The 26,903-nt window shown below is 36.6% G+C and overlaps 1 protein-coding gene across 20 annotated transcripts in view; it reads left to right on the forward strand.

Moving 5' to 3' along the window:
- GULP1 (GULP PTB domain containing engulfment adaptor 1) overlaps positions 1-26,057 on the forward strand; it is a 219,999-nt gene extending 193,942 nt beyond the window's left edge. For 9 of the 20 annotated variants that reach the window (XM_072752140.1, XM_072752132.1, XM_072752130.1 and 6 more), the window contains 6 exons: positions 102-125; positions 523-615; positions 12,478-12,702; positions 14,510-14,648; positions 17,920-18,014; positions 24,103-26,057. In XM_072752140.1, the coding sequence (XP_072608241.1) occupies positions 102-125; positions 523-615; positions 12,478-12,702; positions 14,510-14,648; positions 17,920-18,014; positions 24,103-24,174 (648 nt within the window). In that variant the 3' untranslated portion in view covers positions 24,175-26,057. Of the gene's footprint in view, positions 1-101; positions 126-522; positions 616-12,477; positions 12,703-14,509; positions 14,649-17,919; positions 18,015-19,881; positions 19,893-24,102 lie in introns of all 20 variants that reach the window. The other 11 variants (XM_072752144.1, XM_072752145.1, XM_072752143.1 and 8 more) reach the window with 6 other exon arrangements.
- The last annotated feature ends 846 nt before the right edge of the window (positions 26,058-26,903 follow it).

A 26,903-nucleotide genomic window follows, 5' to 3' on the forward strand; every position in this document is an offset into this window, starting at 1 on the left:
TCCCCTGCACAGTTTTTAACCATTTTATATTGAATTCCCACAAGAACTTAGTGTTCTCATGTGACTTTGCTTCACTTCCTGATGCTTCTCATGGGGATCAGAGCAGCAGAAGCAGCAGATGCTGGGTAAGTGGTTTCCCATGCAGATCAGATTCCTTTGTAATTAAATTACACCCTTTCTCCACTGTCTTCAAAATCATCATAAGCAAGTTTCACTGTCTTGCGGTTATACTCCAGGATTATGGGTAACAGACTGCACAGTGCAACGAGAAAACACACAGATGAGGTATTAGAAACATGGGATTTACACACATGTAAGAACATTTTAAATTTAATAAAATTCCCGTGATCTAGAATCTCCTGATATGTCCCAGTCGTTATCAAATAATGTTCTCCCTTGTGCATAAGAGTACATTAAAATTTCAAATAATATAAAATCCTATTCATTAATGTAGCCGATATAATAGCCAATATTTCCCAAGAATAAATTTCTGAAGATTATTCAATAATCATTGCTTTTTAGATTCAAGACTTAGAAGCCGAAAATATGGAACTTAAAAACAAAGTACAAGATTTGGAAAGCCAGCTAAGAGTAACCCAAGTATCAACGTCTCCAGTAAGTATATAGATTATGTGCATATTTTCCTTAGAAACGAGACTTCATGGTAATAAAGCATCTCTGGGTCACCAGCTCTGGGATGTTTGTAATATCCTCGATCAATATTTTAAAACATGATACAGATGAAAGATGCTAATTAAAAAAAAAATCAAAATCACGTAGGTGGCTCAGACAAGAGCTGTTCTGCCATGTTGCTCTTTTCCCTGGTGTTTTGTAGAATGAGCCATCCCTCCGTTTGTTCTTTTTCTCGTTGTGACATCATATTTCTTTCATCCTTATTGATCACTATTTACTGAGGTTAGATTTCATGACCTAAGCCAATCCACCCTTGGAGTACTGACCTTCATTATAGATCCTGGACTGTTAACGAGACTGGCTTTGGTTTTTTACGTTGCATCGCAAGGGTTTTCACTGGGAGGGGCACAGCTGAATTTCAGACACTAAAATGAATGGCTCTCTCTGCAGACAACTCTCAAATATTTAAATTATTTACTTTTGGTTTATCAGATTTGAAATCTTTCCCCCAATACCATGTATGATGCCATTCTTTCATGATTTGGCTAAGGGAATCTTTTGGAAGAGGAAGATGGAATTTAAGACAATATTTTTTCTGGCAAAATATATTTAGAAGACTTTTTTTTCTTCTTGAATCATCTGTGCTACTGATATTCTCCAATAAAGTATATATTTTATTTTGCATTAAAAATGTTTACTGTATAACTTATAGCACGATGCTATAAACTGGAACACAATTATGGCATTTGCACTTATAAAAAGAATTTTTGTTTCTAAGATTTTGTTTCATACACAATGGGGAAAGGACAGTGTCTATAAAAAATGGTGTTGGATAGCCACACGCAAAATAATGACACTTGGTCCTTATCTTACATCATGCAGATACGTGGACACATAAAATCCCAAAATGGATAAAAGAAACAAACAGAAGTCTCAACCCTAGATCTAGTAGATGAAAACTTAGGGGAAAACATTATGACATTTGCTTGGCTGTGATTTATTTGATATAAAAGGAATATCAGAGGCAAAAAAAAAAAGCAAATGAGTGGGGCTACATCAAAGCTTGTAGAGCAAATATTAGCAGGGCAAGAAGGCAGCCGATGACATGGGAGTCCGTGTGCTCAACCATATACTGATATTTATTTGTAAGTCCATCTTGGTTCAACCTCTAGGCTGACTCAATGAAAACTCTATAGAATACATAAATATGTGTGTGTGTGTGTGTGTGTGTGTGTGTGTGTGTGTGTGACTATCTAGTTCTAGAATATTTCACCAGTTCATCACTAGAAAGAATGCTCCTATAGAAAATTGCATTTAGGGTTTCAAATTTGGTCTGCCCTCCCTGGAAATGGGTCAAAAAACTTTCTTTTAAACTCGACACTTTTCCATCTTTCTCGCGGATGCTGTTGGCATTTCCATTGCTTGGCATATAGCGTATGACAGTGGGGCTGCCGTGGCCAAGATAAGAGAGGTGGGGAGTAGGTTCATATGTTCCCACGTACCTTTGTCATGGACAGTGAGGCTCGCTTTATTATTATAGCCTTCCTGTTTTCCCTCTTCTCTACCATCACTGTTGGCTTCTCATCAAGATTGTGATATTTTTTTCTTTCCTCCCTCATCCCAGGGAGCAGAGAGCATCAGCTCAAATTCCTTTAAACTGTGGTCCCAAAAAGGAGTAACGTCCTTCTGGGTCTTGTTGAAAGCCTTCCTATAAGCCGTCCTGGAAACAAACTGGAAGTATGAACGTGACGAAGGGAAGTTACTTGTCAGGCAGCCTTAGTAAGATGCCCTTCCTGACACTCATTGCATATGAATAGTAGCTTTACTCTAGTCTTCCTATTTGCAGCGGAACAAAGTAAGATCCATCCATTTGGTTTGGATGCAAACCCAAACCTCCTTCACTGAGCACACTCTGTCCCTGGATGGAGAACTAAGTATCACGTTGAGGGACAAGGCAGATTGGGGAGGCGCCGATGGGTCGGGGGCATGTTGATGAATGATGAAGCAGCCCTCCCCTCTTTCTCTCCTGAAAGCAGGTGCTGCCCTGGAGTAGCACTGGGGTCACCAAGAAGAGGTGGGCCAGGCTGGGGGTGAGCATGTGCATTGGGGACCTAACTGGTCACCAGGTCGGCTTTAGAAGTGTTGAGGGCCAGGAGGTCGGGAGGAGTGTAGGGATGACGCTTCCCTGAGTCCCGTGGGCCTCTGGCTGAGGGCCCCCCACCCCCCAGCAATGCGCCTGACCGTCGGCATGGAAACGAAACAGTCTGTCTGTGTGTCAGTTTACTCAGCAGTTCTCATTGGTCGAGCCAGTTATGTGAAAAACAGCAAAATTATTCAAATTATTCAAATAGGCAGTTTTTAGGAATGATGAGCTCTCTGGAAGTTGTCATTTAATGATTATGAGCATTGCGTTCAGCTCAGTATTGAATGTGTCTCAATAGAATGCTTCAGAGACTTTAACAAAAAGGCTGAATTTAAAAAAGAGAAACCATTTTCTCTAAATCACTTTTTTGCACCTAATCCATATGTGTAGAAAATTTATTGCTTTATTATTATAAGTAATAATAAGTATTATAAGTAAATAAGTGTTATATTATTTATTATAAGAACTCAGCTTATAACTTTGCAATTATATTTTTTGTCACAGTAAGATCTTTGTATTTTTCTTTATTTTAACTTCAAAAATCACTTGTCACAGTTTTTCAGTTTCTAAAGGCATATGTGATTTTTTAAATTGCTGACATACTGGGGGATGTACATCTTTAAGATAAAAAATAGAAATTATTTGATTTTTAAAGAAAGGAGACTCAACGTTTTTATGTTGCTAAAGATATCTGATGTTTTAAAAGTTTTTGAAGAGATTATGAACAAATGTTTTTGCCTTTCATTTTGAAGTTTAGTTATGTAATGTGGAATTAATTAATACAACATTAAGTACTATATTTCACATTTCCAAAAATTATGTCCCAATTCTCTGATACTAAAAATGAACTAAACTATCTACATTATTTAGGATGAAAAATTGTCGTGCTTACAAATATCCACTCTGTTGAAGGTTTGTTAATGATTCAAACTATTAAAATTGAACTTGGAAAACAATGAAAATTATAAAAAATCAAAATAATTTTAAAGTATAGTAAGTATATATAAATAAGTAAGTATATATAAACTTGTTTAATAGCTTGCAGTGGGCCTATAGTAAAGCAAATTTCTGTTAAGTTAGAACTTTCTTATGAAATTTGACCATCGGTTTTATAGGAAACCGCCAGGACACCAGCACCTCATAGCGGGCCACCGCGTGTAGCAAAGTTAATGCACAGTTCATGCCTGTTGGGCTTGTAACTCTGGAAATGAGACTCTGTAGCTTTTCCTTCCTTGTTTCCTTTGCTCTCGGAGGACTAAAGGATAGAATGGTTCAAAATTGCTGAAGTTCTCAGCGGTTTGTTTAAAAGATTAGAGGCAGCAATTGATGCATGAATTGAAGAAGCTCTGGAGTGGATTATGAATCCCATTACACACATCAAAATTACAATATAGGTGGGTTTGGTATAAAAAATTAATTTGGCATCAGGTTCTCAGCTTTCAGTACGATACGGTGAGGAGAAGCCCCAAATGACAAAAGACTCTCCTCAAATGACCAGCCCAACATGGCTCTTGATCTTATTGGGAGCCAGATTTTCTGAAGTCACGCTGAAGTGACTCTTTTGCCATGTAAGGAATGGTTCTTAGAATTCAGGAATGGTTCTCTGCAAATGATTTAACACTGTAATTCGGTTCCAAAATATAAGCATATAAAACAATAATTTCCTGAATCCGGGTTTGCTGCCCAAACAATAAAGTCCATATCACGTGAGTATTAGTTAAAGTAAAATAAAAGATTTACCTCTCATTTTAGTTTTAAGATAGTCTCTTTGGGAAGAGAGAGAGAGAGAGAGAGGAGAACAAAAGTAGGAATGGAATTAGGGAGGGATTGTGAAATTAAAAGTAATGTAGCAAATGAAAATAATCCAAATCACTGGTTTGGATGCTGTTCTTATCAGTGTGTGATGACATAGCAGATAAGGGCAGTTATGGGAAGCATCAGAAAAATAAGAAACATTTTTTGGTTAGATAACTAAAAGATTGCAAGCTGTTTTTCCTAGCAAGAGGTCCAAAGTGATCGCTGAGTTTCTGTAACACAGAACAATGGTTCAGAGGAGTCAGATCTTCTCATAAGAAATTTCGGTTTTAGAAAATTTGATTTTATTCTATATTAAGTCATAAATGAAAAAAAAAAAAAGTGAGGCCGTGTTGAGTGGGATGTTTCAGACTGAGAACCTTTGTCCTTCAAGGAGTCCCGTGCGGGTGAGCTGATAGGTTCGCGTCTCCGCACTTCCCAAGGCACCTGAGGAAAGGCTGCTAGTTCTTGGATGGGGGCTGCCATTCACAGAATTGGTCATTCTGATTTGTCTTGCGCATACAAACTTAGTGATTTTGGTTCAAACTTCTAACGAAATTCTTCGGCAATTCTAAAAAGTCCTTTCAAGGTTTCACAGTGTAAACTGTCGTTTTGTTTGCATTTTTCCTAGTCGTACTAGGTCATCGCTCCTTTGCTGAAGTAGCATCTTAGGGACGTGTCTTAGGCTGTAGTACAATGCACATCACTTTTGGACCTTTATTTTCTCACATTTGTCAACGGCACACGTTAGATACAGCTGTGGTCTGCTGCGGCGGCCTGTGAGGTCCCTGTCGACTGTCTGACGCAGTCGTAGGGTATCCTAGGCTGTTGGGTTTTAGCCGTCTGTGGATTTCCGTGGTCATGGGACACGGAGGGGGATGGGTAATCAACCCATAGATAAATGAATAAATAAATGTAAACATGCAGATCTGATATATGCTATGAGTAAAACAAAATATAGCAGAAGAGGAGAGCCTGGGTGGGGACTCTTAGAAGCAGTGATCAGGGAAGCCCTTTCTGCGGAGGTAGCATTTGCATTGAGACCTGGAGTCGGTCTGTGCAAAGGGCTGGAAACAGTGACGAGATCTTTGTGCCCAGAGCATAGTGGCCAAGACCCAAAAAAGTTGGAGATGACATTGGAGAGATGGTCAGAGGCTACATATTATAGGGCCCTGTAGAGGTTTTTTTGTTACTTTTTTCTTTTTTAATTGCACTGAGAAGTTGCTCGCAGCATTCAGTAGGGGACTCGGGGATCATCTGGCCAACACATGCACCTGGTCTGTCAAGAGGCCCAAAGAGATCCCAAAAACTGTGTAGGAGAAGAAGAGTAAATTGGCCTAGAATTCTATCATTTCAGATGGTGCATATAACCCGATAGATTTTTTTTTTTTAAGATTTTATTTATGTATCTTCAAGAGAGAGCACGCATGCGAGCGTGAGTGGGAGGAGAGAGACCCCGGGTGAGCGCAGAGCCACGCACCGGGCCCCCACCCGGGACCCTAAGCTCACGGCCGAGCCGAAGTCAGATGCTTAACCGATGGGGCCACCCAGGCGCCCCTAACTTGAGCTTGAACGATTTGCTGATGGTTGGGGGCTGGAGGATAAGAGAGGCGTCGGGATTGCCCTTAGGGTTTTGTCTTTAGCCCTGGGTGGTGGTGCCGTTTTGCAGGGCAGCCGTGGCCTGGGGAAGGGGCACGACAGAGGGTCACGATTTCACTTTTGCCCACGTGAGCTCTGCCGGGTGCCCACTCGGGGGTCAGATCCGGAAATCTGGAATGGAAGGAGGAGGTCGGGCTCGTGATTATAGTAGTCAAATGAGAGAAGTTTGCTTTTTCTGTCACCGTTTGGGCTACGGTTCGTTGTTTCCGCCAATGCCCCCCGCATGGGTGCGCCCAGTGTGAGGTTCCAGCGTCGTTTAGTACTAGCTAAGGAGAACAGAACGAGGGCCTTAGTTTTATTTTTTTATTTTTGCTCATTATCCAAATTAAAAGACATTTCTAACTGCAAGCCAGTGTGTGTGTTCCATGAATCCAGACTTGTTTTCACTGAAGCAAGTTCCCCATATGCACAACGAACGAAGGACCACACCTCGTTTCAATTTTCTCACGTACAATCGACGGACCATTTTTTCACTTGCTCGTAACAAACAGAACGCGACACGTCCCCTGATCGCCCTGCTCTTCAGTCCTAGGGTCCTTTTCTAAGGCAGAGGAAATAGCCTCCGATAGCGCCCGTACTGCGTGTCGCTGTGTCGCACTGACATTGTGCAAATCTTCTCATTGGTTTCAGAAATTGGGTCCTTGTTTTATACATTTAGATACACTGAGAAATTTCCGTTACTTGACGAGGCTGTTTGCTTTTTTGCTGTGTTCTGGTGGTTTGGCAATAGATTAGAGGTTGGGTTTCCACCATTTGGTACTAATTATCTAGGAACAATCTGATTTCCATTTATTACATTCACATGGCAGCGCTGCCTGTATTTATATCAGAAAAAAGGGTTCATTCTGCCCTCCTGGCCCCATGAATGCCCCCAGAAGATTGTTCCGTTATAAGATGTGGGCACAGCAAGTTAAATCAGACCGTTCCTCTTGATTCTTGTGTCTGGATGCTTACATTTAACTTTTCTGGCTATAGATGCTTTTAACCAAATCAGACTGTTGCCAAGAAGTTAAATGAATAAAATTGTAGTCCTTACAAGTACTGGACTTTCTGTTGCTGAGTAAAATAAATGTCTCCCTTTCAATTAAACCAAGTGTTTGTTACTGGATAAAGTTCTACCTTTACATAATCAACCGTGTGGCCACTGATTAGACTTGATAGGACAATTATAACCTAAAATGTGTATTTCATTGTGGGTAAACAAAAGTGCCTATTTATCTTCCTCTAGTGTTCTCTCGACTGTTACTGAAGTCAAGATGGGCAAGAGCAGATTGTGAGAACTCCGTTGCACAACAAGCCAAATGTGAATCTTTAAACAAAGGCATAAATTCTAAACATGACATTGATTCAAGAACATTTGCTGCCCACAAAAAAATGATCACTCGTTCACGGCTTCACTTCCCCAATTGTTACTTGCAAAAAAGACACTTCTAAAGAAGTAAGCTCTAGCTAACGGGGAGAAAAATATATTCCGTTCCAGTTCCGACCATGAATATCTATCTGATCAATGAATTTAGTTTCTTGCTGCAGTTTTTCTCTTTGGGAATTGCAGACAATCCTATCCACTTGACCCGGGACACTCTTGTAAGAACAAATAACAGGTCTTCCAAAATAAATAAATAAATAAATAAGAAAAAAAAAAAAAAAAGATAACAGGTCTTCCAAGTAAGAGATCAAAATAACCAAACTGTGAATCTAGAAATCTGGAAGAAAAAAAAATGCATTCATGATGCTATAAATTCTAAACTCTAGAAGTTACTCCTTTTAAAAACTACTTAAAAAGGGATGTTGCAAATGTGACATGATAGTGAACTTTGAGAGTCTGAATCAGCATGGGAGCATCCATGGGTTGGCTAGAACATTTTGCATCACCGTTGTATTTCCTCATCTTTAGTTTTATTTATGACCTACCAGTTTTTCAACTAGAAAAATTTAGACATCGTATTTCAAACACAAATAATTAAACATTAAGTTAATAAATATTTATTTATTTATTTGTTTATTTTTTTAAAGGGTCTTTTTTTTTTTTAATTTTTTTTTATTCATGATAGTCACAGAGAGAGAGAGAGAGAGGCAGAGACACAGGCAGAGGGAGAAGCAGGCTCCATGCACTGGGAGCCTGACGTGGGATTTGATCCCGGGTCTCCAGGATCGAGCCCTGGGCCAAAGGCAGGCGCCAAACCGCTGCGCCACCCAGGGATCCCCGTATTTCAAACACAAATAATTAAACATTAAGTTAATAAATATTTATAAATATTAAATTAATTTAAAAAATTCAAGTAATTTGCTTAAATCTAATTCTAAATAGAATTATTTTAATCATTATGATAAATCGTATTTTAATCTGAGTTGTGTTTTACCTTTCAAAAAGGCGTTTGAATATTTATATCACCAAAACAATTAACACCATACACAAAATAAAATTTTGATATCATTCTAATATTTCTGTGGATGTTACCAAAGAACTATTTGACGCAATTTCTTTGTTGTTTAAATGTATTCAACATTTACTGAGAGTTCAAACCCTTTTATGATTCTTCATCATTGCTGTCATATTTAGACGAGGCTAAGAGGGTTGAAATATTCACCTGGGCCTAAATATACGAAGCCACTGCTTCTTGAAAGAGCAAACTAAAAAACTACAATGAATCTCAACTATGGGCACTCCCCCCCCCCCTTTTTTTTTTTTTTTGAAAGAGAGAGAAGGGGCAGAGGAAGAGAGAAAATTCCAAGAAGGCTCCATGTCCAGCGTGGAGCCCGATGTGGGACTCAATCTCACATCCCTTTGGTCAAGACCTGAGTTGAAATTAAGAGTTGGATGCTTAATGTCTCAGCAACCCAGGTGCCCCTGGGCACTCATTACTAATAGGCCTTAAGAACCTAACAATGTCTGCATAATTAACATGGAATGGTTGAGCATAGAGCTCCCCCTTCTCTTAGAATGGGATCAGATCCTGTGCACCTTCAAAGACCAAAGCAGCTGGAATTATGAACATAAATACTAAACAGTGGTACCATGAATTTCTGTAGGAGAGTCCAAAAATCTTGGTTTCTAGCCATCTGTCAAAGTACTGACGAGACATGAAACAAAAATATCAAGCTGTATCCATCTAAACTCTGCATTTAATTTCTTTTTTAAAAAGATTTTATTTATTTATTCATGAAAGACACAGAGAGAGAGAGAGGCAGAGACCCAGGCAGAGGGAGAAGCAGGCTCCATGCAGGGAGCCCGACGTGAGACTCGATCCCGGGTCTCCAGAATCACACCCCGGGTTGAAGGCAGGCACCAAACCGCTGAGCCACCCGGGGATCCCCCTGCATTTATTTCTTTAAAAAATATCCTCAACCAGTTAAAAATGGCAGTTAAAAAAAATGACTAGCTCCTGACCCCCTAAATTTAGAAACACCACTCAAAATATTTAATAGATATAATATTTAATTCCTTGACTTGAATTATTTCTAAGTCAGGAATCACAAACTCGACGTCCACAGAGCCCGGGCTGTGACATTAATAATGAGCGTGTGGTGGTTGTGGTGAAGTGGAGAGCTTATACCCAACTGAAAAAGCACAGCCTTTTATTTATTTTTTTTATTTTTTATTTTTTGGCACAGCCTTTTAATAACCAATCAGTTGTTTTCACGCGAGTCTGTGGGCCCGCCTTCTATATTTTGTAACTTCTCAGGAAAAGCTCCAGCTATTAATGTGCGGTCTCTTAATATTACCTGCAAGGAACTGATTCAACATATTGAGAGATCTGTGTGACCAGAGCAACAAATGCCAGTTGACCAAGTCTACTTTACTGATGACCCAAAAGGAAACCTGTGATGGAATCTTAAACTTTGGATAGCACAACTATTTATAGATATCCAAGTTTTACCAATTTGGAAATGAAAATACCTAAGTGGGTTATTTAAAACCTTGATCATTTTCATGTTACAAACCTTCTTCACCTGCGTAAGCAAGTAGAAGGCATAATATTAACACTATCATAAAATACTAGAGCATTTATAAGTTAGGTTATTTTGGCCTTCGGTTTGTTTTGAGGCATCTGGTAAGATATTTTGACTAATATAAGTCATATAATAGTTTGCGTACTATCATTTATGTTATAAACCAGATGATACGAAGGACAACTTCCGCTTAATATCATAATATGTTTCACTCCATATAAACATTCTCATCAATTCATAGTTTGAGTTTAAAAGTTGCTCTAGTATAAATTAGACAGTAAATATACACAAGCAGTTTATAATATCTTTTACTTTGATGCATTATATAGCTTTTAGAAAGTATTTCTTTTAGATGAAATTTAGAAAAATTTTGTCCTCAGGGAGTTTACAGTTGTCACTTAAAATTAAGTAAAAAATGACCACCAATCACAAAATTATACAGTAAGCTGCATAGACTGTAAAATAGACTTTAAAATTGTGTATATGCGGGCATACATATCTACAGAGAGCTCATTATGGAAAGCAATAGGGAAAATGGTAATCATATAACTATATCCATATTGATAGAGTGATAAGATATATAACCCAGACCATCAGAAATTGTGCTTCCACACTAAACCCTTCCCTCAACTTAAACCTCTCAGGTTCCACTGCCTTATTTTCCCCCTCAGCTTTGAGAAATGTGTGGAGAGGTGACTCTTAGCCTAAACACTTCCTTCAGATTTGTGGGTTCTCCAAACCATCCTTTTTGTTATAACTTTTCACTGTGAAGTTATCAAAAGCGTGTTCCTATTAGTGTTCCTATTCGTGTTCCTATTAGTGTTAAGAAACCTCTGAGGTATGCCCGTAGTTGGGAAGTCCCACCTCGGGGCCAAGCCCATCGGGCTCTGTCCTAGACCATTACCAAAGCTTCCGCTGGCTGGCCTTGGGGTAGGCTGCGGTCCCCTCCCCAGGTAGAGGGCCTGGTGCAGGCAAGGCAGTCCAGGACTCAGCTTCTCCACCCCTAGGACCCCTAGGCCCACTGCGCTCTTCCACGTGGCACATCTACGTTCCCAGCCTGGTGCCCATGTTCAGAGGCCTCCTTTATGGAGCCCCTTGGCCATGGCCTTTTTAAAATGCTTCTGTCAAGACCATCTTCTGAGGGCCTCGAAGACTCCTTTCTCCACTGTGAGTCAGTATTCAGGACATTTCTGCTCCTCGCTCTTTCTCCTTTCTCTCCCCATGGCTTGCTCCCTCCCTCCAGACACCACACAACCCAGCAGGACCTTGGTTCAGGGCTCCCTCAGCAGAGAGACGAAGCCATGCTTCTGCGCGGATACTTCTGATCCTAGCCCAGTGCCATTTTCTGGGGGAAACGGGGACACTGATGAAGCCAGCACCTTCTCCCTGGCCTCTTGCTTACACTAGAGCAGGACGTGAATAAAGACTGGATTATTACTTTCATTTTGGCTTGTTGTTTTCGTTGACCACTCTGACAGCTCAGTTCTTACCAGCTCAGCTTTTGACAGTAGCTTTCCAGACTGTAATGCAAATACCTTACAAAAGTCATTTGAAAACTGCTGTGCAGACCCAGCGCAGTGTACCACTTACTGACCATCTGATTATTTATTATCTCACTTATTCGAAATGCTGGACGGCCCCCTTTGCCCGTCCCTGGAAAGTCTTAGACCATTTGGAGCTCACAACGTACAGAAAGGTCGTGATGATTGGAGTTAGATTGTTTTAGATTTAGGCTCTGCTTCTTACCTCATAAAGGAATAAATCACAAAGAATCTATGGGCCTTACTTCCCATATCTTTATTATAATAAGGACATAACATTACTCATACAAATATCTCAAAAGAACGTTTTGAGGATTAAATTTAAAATGATTGTTGTAAACCTTTTTGAAAATTCTACAAAGTCATTACTTTTTACTAGACTTTACTCCTACATCAATGAGTGTTTTTTTTTAATTATTTTGATTCATTTTCCTGTGTCATTACACAGAAGCTCTTATTGAAATGAATCAGTAAGCTTTACTCTTAATTGTTGTCCTCTCGAGTCCTACTGATGCAACATTTTATTTATCTAAAAATGTAAGATTTCAGTGAAACATGGTCAAATTAAACATTCTGGAATCTAAGGAACGTTGCAATAGGAAAATATATTCAAATAATTTTTTAAACAGTAGTTATGTTGAAGTTATTCTTTTCACAATATATCATTTTACAAATAGATTTTCATATATACTTTTTCCTTTTTCCTCCATGTCTTCTTTCTTGTCCTTAGTGTATTTTTCTGTCATTCCTTTACAGCTGCTGCACAAAATGTCTGATCATGAGCAACATGGGTTTCAGAGATGCTCATCCTCTTTCTGGCGTAGTAGTGATGATTCATCTTCCTGTCTAAATATTTCTTCCGTTACTGTCACTCCTGTCAACTCGCCTGATTCCAGACTGTCACTGGGACTGTTAATACCACCACCTTCTAAATGTGGCCTTCCCAAGCCAGTCAGTGAGAGCAGCATCCCAAGACCTCATGTAATTTGCTAAGCAGAAAATTCTTTCTTATTATCCCACATATTTTTTTAAACTCTGCTAAAATGTGCTATTTATATCAAAGCGAAAAAATTTCAGGTATGTCCACAGAAAGGCGAGTTAGGACAAGTAACTTCAAAGAACCCTCAGATATGGCGACTGGGAAAGTAGGTCATTGCTGATATTGGTAAAAGCAGTTTCAGTGGTGTTTGGTACAAAAAGAGCAAAGTCTAGATTGATAGGAGTTAGTAACTCTCCCAAGGAAGTTAGTCTTAAGGGAAGAGCAAAAAATATGAGGCTAGAAGAGTAAAGATGGACAGGCTAAAGATGTTTTGGTTGGTTTATTTTGTTTTCAAGAACAGTCAAGATTTGAATATCATTATAGCAAATGTGTGACTCTTTACACACAATCAGCCTTATTTTTCTTCCATTACCTTCATTATCTATGAATGAGAAAAATAAATATATTCCAAAAAGTCTAATTTTACTGTGAAACATGCCAAGTAATCTCTGTTCATGTTATTTGAGGAAAAGCAAGTTTTTCCTTTTATTCTTCTCTAAAATAAGAGTTCTCTTTCTTCTCTAGATTGTGTGTATGTACGTGTGAGTGTATTTTGCCCCCCAGAATGGCAATCAAAGTGCTGGTTGCTTCATTCCTGGGTCATTCCTGACCCAGACCGACCCAGATAACACTTTTGGTGGTACATTTAGTGATAATTTATTTTGCAAGGTAGCTATTTACCATAGAAAACCTGGGCCTGGGTGGCTCAGCGGTTTAGTGCTGCCTTCAGCCCTTCAGATCCTGGAGACCCGGGATTGAGTCCCACATCAGACTCCCCGCACGGGGCCTGCTTCTCTCTCTGCCTGTGTCTCTGCCTCTTTCTCTTTCTCTCTCTCTGTATGTCATGAATAAATAAATAAAATCTTAAAATAAATAAAACATGTATTTCTTAAAAAACAACAAAAAAAGAAAACCTAAGAACTCTTACCTGGGAATAAAAGGCACTGCAGTGAATATAATAGTTGGCTGTTATTGTAGTAATAAATACAAATTAATATATAATTTTCATAACTTTTTAAAGTTGCTATCAATTGCATTTGAATGAATGGTCATATTTAAGAAGGTGCGTTACTTATGTTTAATTATTTCTATTTATAACTTAAACAAAATATATTACTGAAATCATGTTTTTATATAGTTTCTTTAAAAAAAAAAGACCCTGTTGGCAAATTGAACTCCAATAAAAAAATAAATAATAAAAAATAAAAATAAAAATTAAAAAAATTTAAAAAAAAGACTTATTTATTTTGGAGGGAGAGCATGAGCAGGGGGAGGAGAGGTAAAGGGAGAGGGAGAAGCAGACTCCTCACTGAGCAGGGAGCCTTACCTGGGGCTCCACCCCAGGACCCTGGGATCATGACCTGAGCCTAAAGCAGAGGCTTAACAGACTGAGCCACCCAGGCTCCCTGTATAGTTTCTAATATTTTCAATTCTCTGATACACATGGCAATTATTTCTAGGTATACAAAAAAAAAGTATAAAATATATCTAGAGAAGTATTGTCAGCATTTTTGTCATCATATTTAAGGCCACTGTTGCAGAAATTTTCTGTTGCATTCTTACCAATGAGCATTTGGCATGACTAGTTAACTCATATAGAACTGCCAACATTTGATCTACAAAATGACAAGTGCATATAATTCAACTGAATTATTTGTTGTTTATATGTGTTTTATATGCATATGAAATATTTAGCATTAAAATGTGTCTACCTGAAATACTGCTTAATTCACATTATTTTCATTGCAGGCAGGCAGTGTGACACCAAAGTCACCCTCCACGGACATCTTTGATATGATACCATTTTCTCCAGTGTCACACCCATCTTCAACACCTACTCGCAATGGCACACAGCCACCTCCAATACCTAGTAGATCGACTGAGATTAGTAAGCTTTCTAAAGAAATCAATATTCTTTGCTATATTTGTATACATCTTAAATATTTAATATTTTATGGAATTAATTAATACTTTAGGGAAAATTATATATCTTGAGCTCACTAAAAGCGTTAATTGCCAAAGAACTATGTTTATATGTGCCAAATCAGCTAATCAGATTTTACTTTATAATACTTTATAATTCAGAGTAAACAGAGTCACTGTTGCATTTGAAACTATTTTATGAAAAGTGATATAGGGTATAGGGTTATTTATATCATCATACAAAGCATTTATTTATATTTTATTGTGTTTGGGGTTATACTTTTAATGTTTTAATCATTAAAAACAACTTGGTGGTAACTATTTTAATATTTTGACACATTTAGTAGAACTCAGTGTATATTTTTTATCAAAGAGTATATGAATATTCTTAAAGAAACATGTAAATATTGAATTCCATGATTTGTTTATTAACCCTACATAAGTGTTTTTTCTTGATATCTAAAATACTATACATGTATCACTTTTCTGATTTATCTTCTATACATTTGGAAGGAATGTAAGAGTCTCTTACTGATGAATTAGGAACCATCCAACAGATGCTCACTTTCAATGTCTTGATTATATTTTGATCTGTGCCCTATCACAGGAACTTAAAGAATAGTTAGTTATCAATGGCCATGATCAGTCATCATGTCCAAAGGGAAACTCAAGAAAAGACACTTTTACATGTTATGCTTTACTGCATCCTGTCTGGTTCACATTAAGAGGTTTTTCCATATAACTCCGAAGTTTTAGCTTGGGCTTAAACTGTGTCAGGGCCTTTAATTTATTTTTTCCCCTTGTGGAACTTACCAAAATATATTACACATGTTAGATATTCAGTAAATTTTAGAGAATTAATTGTAAATGCAAAGTAATAACATCAGAAACTTTGAACATCAGTGTACAAAAATACTTTTACATAAATTGAAATATATATTTTTTAATTCCTCTTAATATATTTTGTGCCTTGCAAAATATTTTTTCAGGAAATAATCCATAATACATATGTCATAGTGTGTTTTTAGCAAATGTTGCCAGTATCCTCATGTCATAATGGGGTATTTTTTTGTCCTTCTGAGGGTCTCACATCTCTTCCTTTACTGTTTTTTAATTCCTTGAACTTAACTACTGGTTTACTCATTCTCTTATTTAGCCCAATAGGCATTCGTTTAGCATATATGCTAGACTTGCATTACAAGCTAAAATCTGAAATATAAATTAGTGTGGTATCTGCAAAGGAGGATTTTAATCCAAGTCAAACTATAAACTGAGAAGAGTGAATAGCCTTGAAAATATTTAGAAGGGATAATTTATCAGGATGGTGGCTGAGAGTTCAGAATCAACTATGATTCAGGATATTAGACCAAATGTTGTTAACAGGGAAAATTAGAGGTAGGTAAGGTGAAAAATGCATTCAGTTTTAGATATCAATAAATTTGACATGCCTTTGGAAAATCTAGGCAGAGATGTTCAAATTGTGTTAAGGAATTTTTTAATGAGAAACTGATGTAACACCCTGCTACATTTTTTAATATCTAATGATCCTGAGTGCCAAAGTTTAGTAAATACAATGAAGGATAGATGATAGGTAGGTAGGTAGGTAGGTAGGTAGGTAGGTAGGTAGATAGTAGATAAATATAGCATTCTAGATACCCCCATATCATATCTATCTTTATAGCAAATGCTGTTGGAAAAATGGTACTTACTTGATACTTGAGTTGCCACAAACATTTTTAATTTGTAAAAAAAAAATACAATATCTGTGAAGCACTCTAAAGCAAAGCGATAAAATGAGATAGCCTGTAATGAAAATCTCTATTCCTCTTGATCAGCTCTTCTTCCTTCTTGTTAATTCATTTCTTTTCACAAACATCTATCCTGTGCAAAGCAGTGTTGGACGTGCTTGTGGTATGGTGGTCACCAAGGCACTCCTCCAAAGAGAAGTTCTCTTGTTCCCCAAGCTCTGGTTTATTAACTGAACAACATCAGACTGAGGAAAATAACAACAATAATAATAACACCCATGCCCATGTATAATGTCTACATATATTATGTAATATATATAAAATATATATAATATTCATATATAAAATAGGCATAAATTCCCATTTGTTGAGGACAGTTCTGGTTTATATCTTCTGTCTTGGCGTAACTGTTGGTTGCATTCCTTTTACTCTTAAAAGTGTCTTTATTTGGATGATAAAAGTGTATGTCCCTCTTAGGTATATAATACTTAGCAGCACCAGGCACTTACAAAAATTCTTTACTTATTTAATACATGAATTTGAAAAAAAAAAAAGTTATAACTATAAAAGCCAGAGTCTTTCATAATGAGGGTCACAGATTAAATTTAGAGGATATAATAGAACTCAAGGAACATAAATATTATTTCTTACATAGCATTGAATTTTGATAATATAGTTTTTCTTAATATATTACAAATTCCCATGCACCTATATAATTTTTAAAAATTGTGTCAAGAAAGAAATTTGATAATTTTTAAATAATAGGCCATGGTTTTTATCAATTACAAATATCAATTTTAACTTTGATACTTCTTTAGTGGTTAAAAAATGAATACTTTAGAGTGTATGTTACAGAGAGTTTTTTGATATTCCATTTTTGTTGTATTTAAAAGAAATTTGTGTTGGGGCTAGGAGGTATTTTTAAAGAACCCGCCCCATTGTGTTTATTTGGATAGGTGATATAGTTTCATACATGAGACAATGTGCCTTAAATTTTTTCTAAATATATGTGAGATTAAGGTGTAATGAGCTATGAGTAACACGACTTACCAACCAGCCCCGGTCCCTCGGATCGCTTCGCTGTTGTGTTACAAAGGCATCAGTAGATGGGAAAGGGAAGTCTCAATAAGTAATACATTAATTGTAATAAATTTACTTGCTTCAAAAATTTGATGAATTTGATATTGAGAAATCTTAATTAAAGACACAGAAGCCTCTCTGGATAATAATTCTTTGTAACCAAACAGGTTTTAATATTGTCATAAAATGGATCTTTGCCTCTTTGTTGGTGTTTACCTCTAAGCTCAGAAAAGCCCAGCGTAAAGTGAGTGTGGATAGGAGCTCCTTTGGCCTTGTGAGCAGTTCTTTATATAATCCTGCCTCTGAGACCTAACTCACCCCAATCACTTCTTGTTTTATTTATTTATTGATTGATTGATTGATTGATTGATTGTCATTTAATTTACTAAATTATTTTCCTCCTTTTAGAACGAGACCTGTTTGGAGCAGAACCTTTTGACCCATTTAACTGTGGAGCAGGGGATTTTCCTCCAGATATTCAATCAAAATTAGATGAGATGCAGGTGACTATTTTAACAGATTGACCTACACATGGTTTATTTCTTTTTGTTTATGGGACACAGAGAATGTTATATACCAAAACTACCCTTTCCTTAAATTAGTGTTACTAAGGAAACTTATTTGAAACAATTACTTGGAAATATTCATATGCATTTAGTCCTAAAAATATTCCTACACATGCTAAGTTTTATTTTGTTCTGTTTTAAGAGTGCAATTTACAATGGCAATAAGATGGTTCTTTTTTTATATGAAATTACATGGATTCTAATGGTTCATTACTTTCAAATCCAAAAATTACAAGGTAATTTTACTAGGTTTATAAGATTTCATCTCAGTTTTACCAATTATGCAGTTCAAATTGTAAATGGGTAGATGAAGGAAAATCTTTGTGAGAGTGAAATCAATCTCTTTTACAAGAAGCATCGTCGCTATGGTTCATAACTTCTGGACTCTTTTGGGGAAAGCAGGCACCCAGTGACAACTTCTTTAGTAATATAGTCCAGTTGGGTTTTTCATTTTTCTCTCCCTCTTTTATTTTTCAATTCTTAGTTGTACTGGAAATTTGAAGATGCTGGTTTTAAAAGCTTTTTACAGTGGACCATGATTAATAAATAGTCTTGAAAGCACCGGGAAAAAAAAAATCTTCTCTTTATATTTGCCCTTTACATTTTGGTGAAGTTATTATAGCCTATATTTTATCGAAAAGATTATTTATATGGTAAAACGTAGGCAAAGACCAATTATATGAAGCTGATTGAGAAGATGTAGTGAAGGAGTCACTCCCACTTATTAGGTGATTCATTCCCTATGTTTCATTTCCTGGACAAAACTATTAACGGTGGGTTCTGATCTTCTAACACTGATGAAACACTCCTTCCTAGAAAGATAATATAAATATCCTTCCACTCATTTTGGACTACAGCTATGAAGCAGTCATCTTCTTTTCTAGGCATTATGTGAATTTCCTTATTGCTCTAGATATAGTAACATATGCCTTGAGATTTTCAAAGAATATGTTAAAACAGCATTTCTCAAGTTGGGTGATTCATAATCTTATTTTACATGAAAAATTATTTTAAATCCTTTCTATTGACTTAAATTGTAACATTTCTCAAATATTTACAATTATTTGCTCCTATACAACTATTAATTCAAGATTATACAACTATACAGTTGTATTATTATACAACTGTACAATTATACAATTATACAGCTCCTATACAACTATTAATTTAAAAATTACAAGTTAAATAAAAGCACAATTGCAACACCTAATAAAATTCAAATTAAGAACTTCAACAGGATGGTGATATTATGTGGCTGAAACTAAAACCACCGATGTCAAACTTCCGTTGATTTCAGGATGAATCCTTTTGGTGGTGCAGTTTCTCTCCCTCTTTTCCAGAGTTCAAATATGACACTTTCACTCAAATAGTACATGATTATTTAGCAGGAATACTTCATTTATTTTATATGTAATCAATCTTTTCCCTTTTTCATTAGTTTTACCACCTAGGTTTGTGCTACTTGGGACTAATGCTTTTGTAAGAGCAAACACAAACACGGGCACGATGGTGCGGTGGTTTTTGTTGTTAAACATTATGCAAATCACAAAGAGTACTTTTCTATTAATGTTTTTAAATTTTCACAAGACTGAAAAAATTTCTATAGCTTTTTAAAAACAAACCTATAGCCCCAGATTTTTGTAGGAACTAACCCCAAAAGACACTGTATTGAAATGATTTAGTGATGTGTTAGTTAAATAATGTTAAGCTATGGTATTTTTGCTTCTGTTTCTGTTTCTGTTTTTGCCATTTCTAATATTTTCTTAATGTCTTTTTTATTCTTTTCTGCTTTCATGGTGGGTAGCGCCAGAGATGGTTGGTATATTATTTTCATAATAATTTTAAACAACTTACAACTTCTTAAAGCTAAAACCTTAATATTTGCATGCTTTACTTAATAAATCTTCAAACAGCAGTTTCACATGGATGTCTCTGATTGTTAGTTGTGTTTAAAGAGGTTTTATAACCCATATTTTAAAGTTATTTTTTCAATGATGTCGTCACTATTGCATTGTCCACCTCATTGCTTGTCTGTTTTTGTTTTGTTTTGTTTTGTTTTGCTTTGGTTCAAGATTTACTTGCAAGGTCACTTCAACTAAAGTAAAATAATATTTTCTTCATCTAAAGTCTATGACAACTTTTGCTATTAATCTTGTTAGCCTAATTAAGCTAATGTACACATTTGGCTATTATTTTTATATTTGCATATAATGTAAAAACAGTATAGTACAGTGGGTTGTATAAATAATATTGAGTTAATAAAACTAGTGAGATACTTAGGTTTTCTCTTTCATTTACAGAGGAAATCACAAAAATATCTTGTGTGTATCAAATTTAAGCAGAAATGTGAGGTCATATTTTATTATAAATGGTTAGAAAATAGAATATTTATTTGAAACCAGTAATGTAGTTATTTAATTTGACATAACTTAAGCTTCCTGCTTCCTAGTACGTGTCACTGACAGACAAATTAGTAAAATAGTATCGATAGCTCAGAAGTGTATATTCTAATCTATAATAATTTAATACATGAAAAAAGGATCATGGCAAGTCAGTGAAATGTGAACTTTGCATTAAAGGGTGTTAAGTCAGCTGGTCAATAATTTAGTGGAAGACCAATGAACAGCTGTAACATACAATAGATATCCAAGTAAATTTCAGAAAGATTAGTCAGCTTAAAATGTTTGGTATACAATTGAATATTTATCAGACTTTTGAAATGGAAAGAAATTTTTATAAGGAAAAGAAAAATATGTAGTTCTATAGTTTCTATAGTTTTTTGTAATTTTTTCTTTTCTCTTTAAAAATATATAAATATATCACATATACATAATTAAGGTAAGCAGACAAATACTTAGAAAACCAAATCAGATAAATAAAAAAAAAAAAACCCAGCAGTTCACAAAAGACCACAAGTGGCTAACATGCATGTAGACATGTTCAATCTAACCAAAGAAAATATACAAATTAAATAAACTAAAAGTGCTATTTTAATCAAGCAAATTAAACATTTTATTTCCTTACTTATAATCCATGCAAGTGAGAGTGTGGTGAGACAAACTCATTGCTGGGACAGGGTCAGTTCAAAGCATCCATTTGGAGAGTAATTTGTTGGTAATACTTATATTTCTATTCGATATCAAAAACTGTAATGCAATGTATTCTGAGAAGAAAATGACTATAAATGTGGAAAATTTCTATGAGCAAATGCTTCTAGTTAACTTTATTCATAATATAAAATGCTGGAAATAATTAAATCACATTAAAAATAATAGATTGGTAGTCGCCTGCGGGAAGAAGAGTGAAGAGACGGGTGGAATGAGGGGATTAAAAAGTAGAAACTTCAAGTTATAAAGTAAATAAGTCACAGAGATGAAAAGTGTAGGGAATATAGTCAATAATATTATAATAACTTTTTATGGCGACAGACGGAAACTATACTTATCATGGTGACATTTCCTAATGTATATAAATTTTCAGTCACTATGTTACACACTTGAAATTAATATAATATTGTATATTCACTACACTCAGATTTTTAAAAGAATGAATAGAATATTATATAATCATTAAATTAGTTTTATGGGGACCCAATAGGGAAAATTTGTTCCACTGAATTTTAAAAAGAATATAGAAAATTATATATGTGTGCTACATTAAAATAAATAAGAAAGTTATATATTTTTTATATATTATAGTTTTTATATTATTATTAAAATTATTTTTAATTTAGAAAATCTAGAGATTGATAAAGAAAGACCCTCAAAGGACATACCTCAACGTGTTAACAATTATTTCATATGAGTGGTTTTTCCTTCCTTAACATGCTTTTCTCCCTATTTCAAAATAAAGTAGAACTGAGCAAAATATTTCATACAAAAGGCATATTATCAATAATATGTTAATAATAAAGTTATCTTTTGCATGATACTTGTTTACAATAATCTCCATCACAACATAAATTAAATCCTCATTTTCATCCAGAGTTTTCAAATTCAAGAGGATATGGAAACCTGAGAAAGATTCAGTAATCGTTAAATCGTGACTTACTAAATGAGACCTAGGAGGAAAAGTCAGGAGGTGTATGAGAAATTTTATCTTAGAAGTAAAGAAAATGAAGGAGAGAGTCAATAATGTGTCTGTTAATCGGGATGATTAAATTAATCCCTAATTAATTTAGGTGACTCCAAAGGGATCCTTATAAAATCACTGTGGAGATATTCTTATAAATGATCTACTTTTTTTGTTATTGAAATAGTGACCGATCCGTATTTTCCCGATTGCTGTCCTGCCGTTCAAACAAATGCATTGGTAAATAGTATTTTCAGGGTAGTTGAAGTGATGGTGGTTTCATTTCCGAATAGACTGAGACAAAGATTAAAACAGTGTCTAGCATCAGACCTTCTCAAGGTCTGATATATCCGGTCTGCCTGCCTGTCTGTCCGTCTGTCGTGCCAGAAGAGCACGGAGTACACAGCCTCCCATATCCAAATACAGCATTTGTACAGAGCAGTTAACTTGCACTATTCTTAGCTTAAAGTCTTGACCTCTCCAAGGGTTTGGCAGCTGTTTAGGATACCGCGCCCCGATACAGCGAAGTAGCTCTTGTCGTGGTAGGAACAGGCTTTAAGACGAGGACGGTGAGTGCCGGGGCTCGCCTGGCCGGGCCGGGAAGGAGCCAGGGGGCGGGGGCGCTGGCCCGGGCCGGCCGCTGTAGACCCTGAGGAGCCTTGACGTTCAGAGCAGGTGGGGTGAGGCTCGCGGTTTCGAGCTGGCTTTCTCCCTCTGGCTTTCTCCCTCCCCGGGGTCACGGTCACGCCGCATCTGTGAGGAGGACATTAGACCCCTGCTGTGGCTGCAGGTGACCGGGCTCACAGTGGCTCACCCGCCAGTAGGCTCAGTCTCAGTCTCACGAAATAAGCGCAAGGAGGACGGAGCACAGAGCTGCCCTAGGAGGCCTGTCCCCGCCCGGCGGCCCGTGTCGCCGCCAGCCCCTGCTGCGAGCTGCCTCCCTGAACAGGATCTCAGCTGTCAGGAGGAGAGAGACGTGGGGACTGTGCGCAGAAGCTGCCCCAGGCTCCCCCAGGAAGCTGAGACACGGCCCGGGCCCCATGAACGGGAGCCTGTGGGCAGGCCCCAGCGCGGGGATCACAGGCAGGGTGGGGGGGCGAGGTGGCGAACTGGAGAGAGCTGGGGGCAGAGGACAGACTCCTCGGCCACTGACTTTTAACCCCAAGTCCAGGGCCCGTGTTGGGATGAGCCCCGGGGTTGTATGCCAGTGACGAGCCACGGAATCCTGCGTGTGAGACTAGAGTCCACTCTGTGAACGAACTGGACTTTGAGTAAAGAAGTTGGGGGGAAAACAAATCTTCGGAGGAAACAAAAATGTGTACTTGCTCCCAGTAGATGGAGGGCACCTTCATTTCCAGAAACATCCCAAACATGCTAGGGAGAGTGGGACCCAAAGCAAGACTTACAACTGTGAGCCACGGCGGGCCGGGCAGGGGAGGCTTTCTCCGCGGCCAAGCAGCCTGCCCCTCGCGTCCCACGCAGGCCCGGGCCTTGCGTTTGCCAGCCTGAGCCTGGACAGTGGTAACCGGGAGGAGGACGCGAAGACTCTGCAGCTGTCTCTGGTCGTGGAGCGGCTCCAGCTCTCTTACTTCTGTTTAAATCGTGTTGGCCCCCAAAGCCAACAGAGGAGATCTAAGCCCCAGTAGACTGGCACACGAGGCCCCCCGTGACCATTCAAGCCTTGAAACCCCTGCGGGATGCCATTTGCTTCTGTTCCCCTTGGTCTTTCACGCATGCCAACGTCACACATACTTAAACCTTTAAAACGCTGATGGGTGACACACACCGATAGGAACCCTTGACAAGCCAGCATGGGCCATTACTCCTTAGCCGATCAAAGCATGAGGATTTCAACTTTTGTTCAGTCTCTCTGTTTTGTGGCTGTCATCATGATCACCGGGATTAGTATTGCCGTGAGCATTTCTTATCTTAATGATTTTGCTCTGTTTTGCAGGAGGGGTTCAAAATGGGACTAACTCTTGAAGGCACAGTATTTTGTCTCGACCCATTAGACAGCAGGTGCTGATGTCAAGAACAAGAGATCCAGATTTGTGTTCAGTTTGTTTGATATGCGTATACGTCGTTCCTTATTACTTTCTGACAGGTGGTATACGTGTGCCAATATGTTTTTGAAGACCTTCACTTTTTGCAAGTTATTTTAGTAAAACGTCCTTCACTATTGATCTATAATGTTTATTTTAAAAACAACTGACTGTAAAGTAAATCATACTTTTATGTTCTTTTCTGTTTCTCCTGTAGATAAATTTATAATCAAAAACAAATTATCCAAATATCTGTCTTGTGTCAGGGTTCTGAATAATTAGTATCTTGAGACATGTGTTCATTTTCCAGGCTGCTAGTTTATTTTTGATTCCCAAAAGCCATACCTTGATGACACCTTTCAAAGTCTTGAGGAGATATGCCAATGCCAAACTAAATATATTCCATATTCAAACCAATAAGCATGCTACCATGCATTAGACGGATGTTATTTTATGTATTAAATGTTGTTCATATCATTGGCAAAATGTAAACCTTGAATATAATCCCACCAGGTCATTTTTAGCAAGTAAAGTAGCAAAAATATAATTTCCAATAATAATTAAACCAAATAATTAGAGTTTATTAGTAAAAGCAAAGTATTAATGTTAGCTATTATTATCACTTATACTCTAAATCTTTTATTTATTTCATAAGTGAAGATAATGGAAAAAATTAAAATTTGCTCATTACAAAACACTTAAAATTCAATTTCTAATGAGATAAGTTATGCTAAACATCTAAACATAATCTGATCTGATATTTTCTAAAAAAACATTTGGAATATATGCTGTCTATGGTTGCAATGTCTATCTATTATCCACATTTACTTTACCAAATATATCTTTTCTAACTGAATAATATTATTCTCATATTTTCTCCTTTGATAATGATATTTTCTCACCCAATTTATTTTGTGATGACCCATTAGTTTTGATACTTTAAAATCTATAACAATTATTCCTTATGAATCATCAGTATCATTTAGCAATTTTAATTTGTATTTGTTTTTGTTGAAGTCAGAATCTCATTTTTTTTTACAAAAATCAAACGACTTCTCAGTTTAAGCTAACATGAATGATAGAATTTTCTTTTGCTTAATTGATGTGCTGATGAACTCCGACCTTTAAGTGTTTATTTCCTACACCTTTGCCCGTTATGTAAAAGACTTTAATTTGTACTCAGTGCAAGAATTTATGGTTAAAATTTATAATTTGGTACATTGCATCATAAGAAAAATAGATTAAATTAATGAAAATGTGAGCTTAGATTAGAGGTAGATCTCAAAAATAGATTTATCTTTTATTCATGGAAATTTCTGTCAAGTGCTAAAGGTACATATATTCACTAGGAAAAGAAATCAAATACGCTTATGCAATCTTATATTTGTATGTATCTTCGTAATGTTCTCTGGTATATATAAGCCTTCTTGTTTTCTGTTACCCGCTAAGTTGTACCTTAATTAGAAGTTAGTATATGTTTCATAAAGAAGAACCTTTATAATTTTGTTTGTCATATAGTATTTTGGAATTTGAAAGCCATATGAATGGCTTTTTTTAACAGATAGAATTTGTATTTTTATTGTACTTTAAAAGCTTTATGTAATAGGTATATATTTAGTGGCCATTTATTATCAATGGTAACACAATAGAGTACTAAGATGGTATTTGCACACTTAAGATATGTTACTTTACCAATTTTTAATGGTAATCAATTCTGCTACTGGCATGACTAAATAGTACATAATTGGTCATTAATTATGAACATTTATTTCACCAGTGCATTTTTATGAAGATCCCAGTTGAAAATTGTATTTCTATGTAAACTCAATATGTTTGATTTTGCTGAGAATAAATGATTTTAAATAAATAATTGTATATTTACTCATTAGATAATCCCTGGTTAAATTAGAAACATTCTGAAGGTGATTATATGACAGTGTTTCCAGGTCATAAAATGAGGCCTAAGAGTAGAAGGAAGAGAGGAAGAGAAAGGAAAAGAATTAATGAACTTTAACTTCATTTCTTACAGCCCACACACATTTTAGCTTTGTAAGCAAATATCATTCAGTTGTGAAAACAGTGGCCTTGCTCCTGGTGGTGAGAGAGGTCGTAACTGGGTCCCTTTCACTAGAAGCATCTGGTGCAATAACTGTATTGTGTAAATGTCTCCTTTAAAAATTGAGAGCCTTTTTAGCCTAGCAATAGTATAAAGGGTTTCTTGGTGGAGAGTCTTTAAAAGGTAGACTTGATAATAAGATTTGAGCTGTGGCTTATTGGAATATCATGAAGTTTTGAACCTTCTGAAAACAAAGTATTAAGTGTTTTAAAGATTCACAGGACTCCCATGCCCAGTGTTTGCACACCAATGAACAATCCATCAACCCATTCAGTAAAACTCACTTATTACTCACTTTGTGTGATAACCTATGTTATGTGGGTAAGAAAACATCTAGTAAGTTTGCTTACTGGATTTAAGTTTGCTCGCTTAACGTTGTTAAATTGAAGATGACCGGATTCTTGCCCTCAGTTAGTTTATTGACATAAAGGAAAGGTAAGGTGATATATGAATTACTAAGTAAAAACCAATATGTACGAAAGTACCGGGTGAACCAAAAACCTCCCAGAAGACATTTCTATTTAATTCTGTTTAAATGTGCGTCTCTAGCACTGGCTAGTGTCTAGTGTTAGATATCCACTGTGAGACTATCAAGAG

This window comes from Vulpes vulpes, chromosome 3, assembly GCF_048418805.1.
Source record: "Vulpes vulpes isolate BD-2025 chromosome 3, VulVul3, whole genome shotgun sequence".
In the NCBI taxonomy this organism is placed as follows: domain Eukaryota; kingdom Metazoa; phylum Chordata; class Mammalia; order Carnivora; family Canidae; genus Vulpes; species Vulpes vulpes.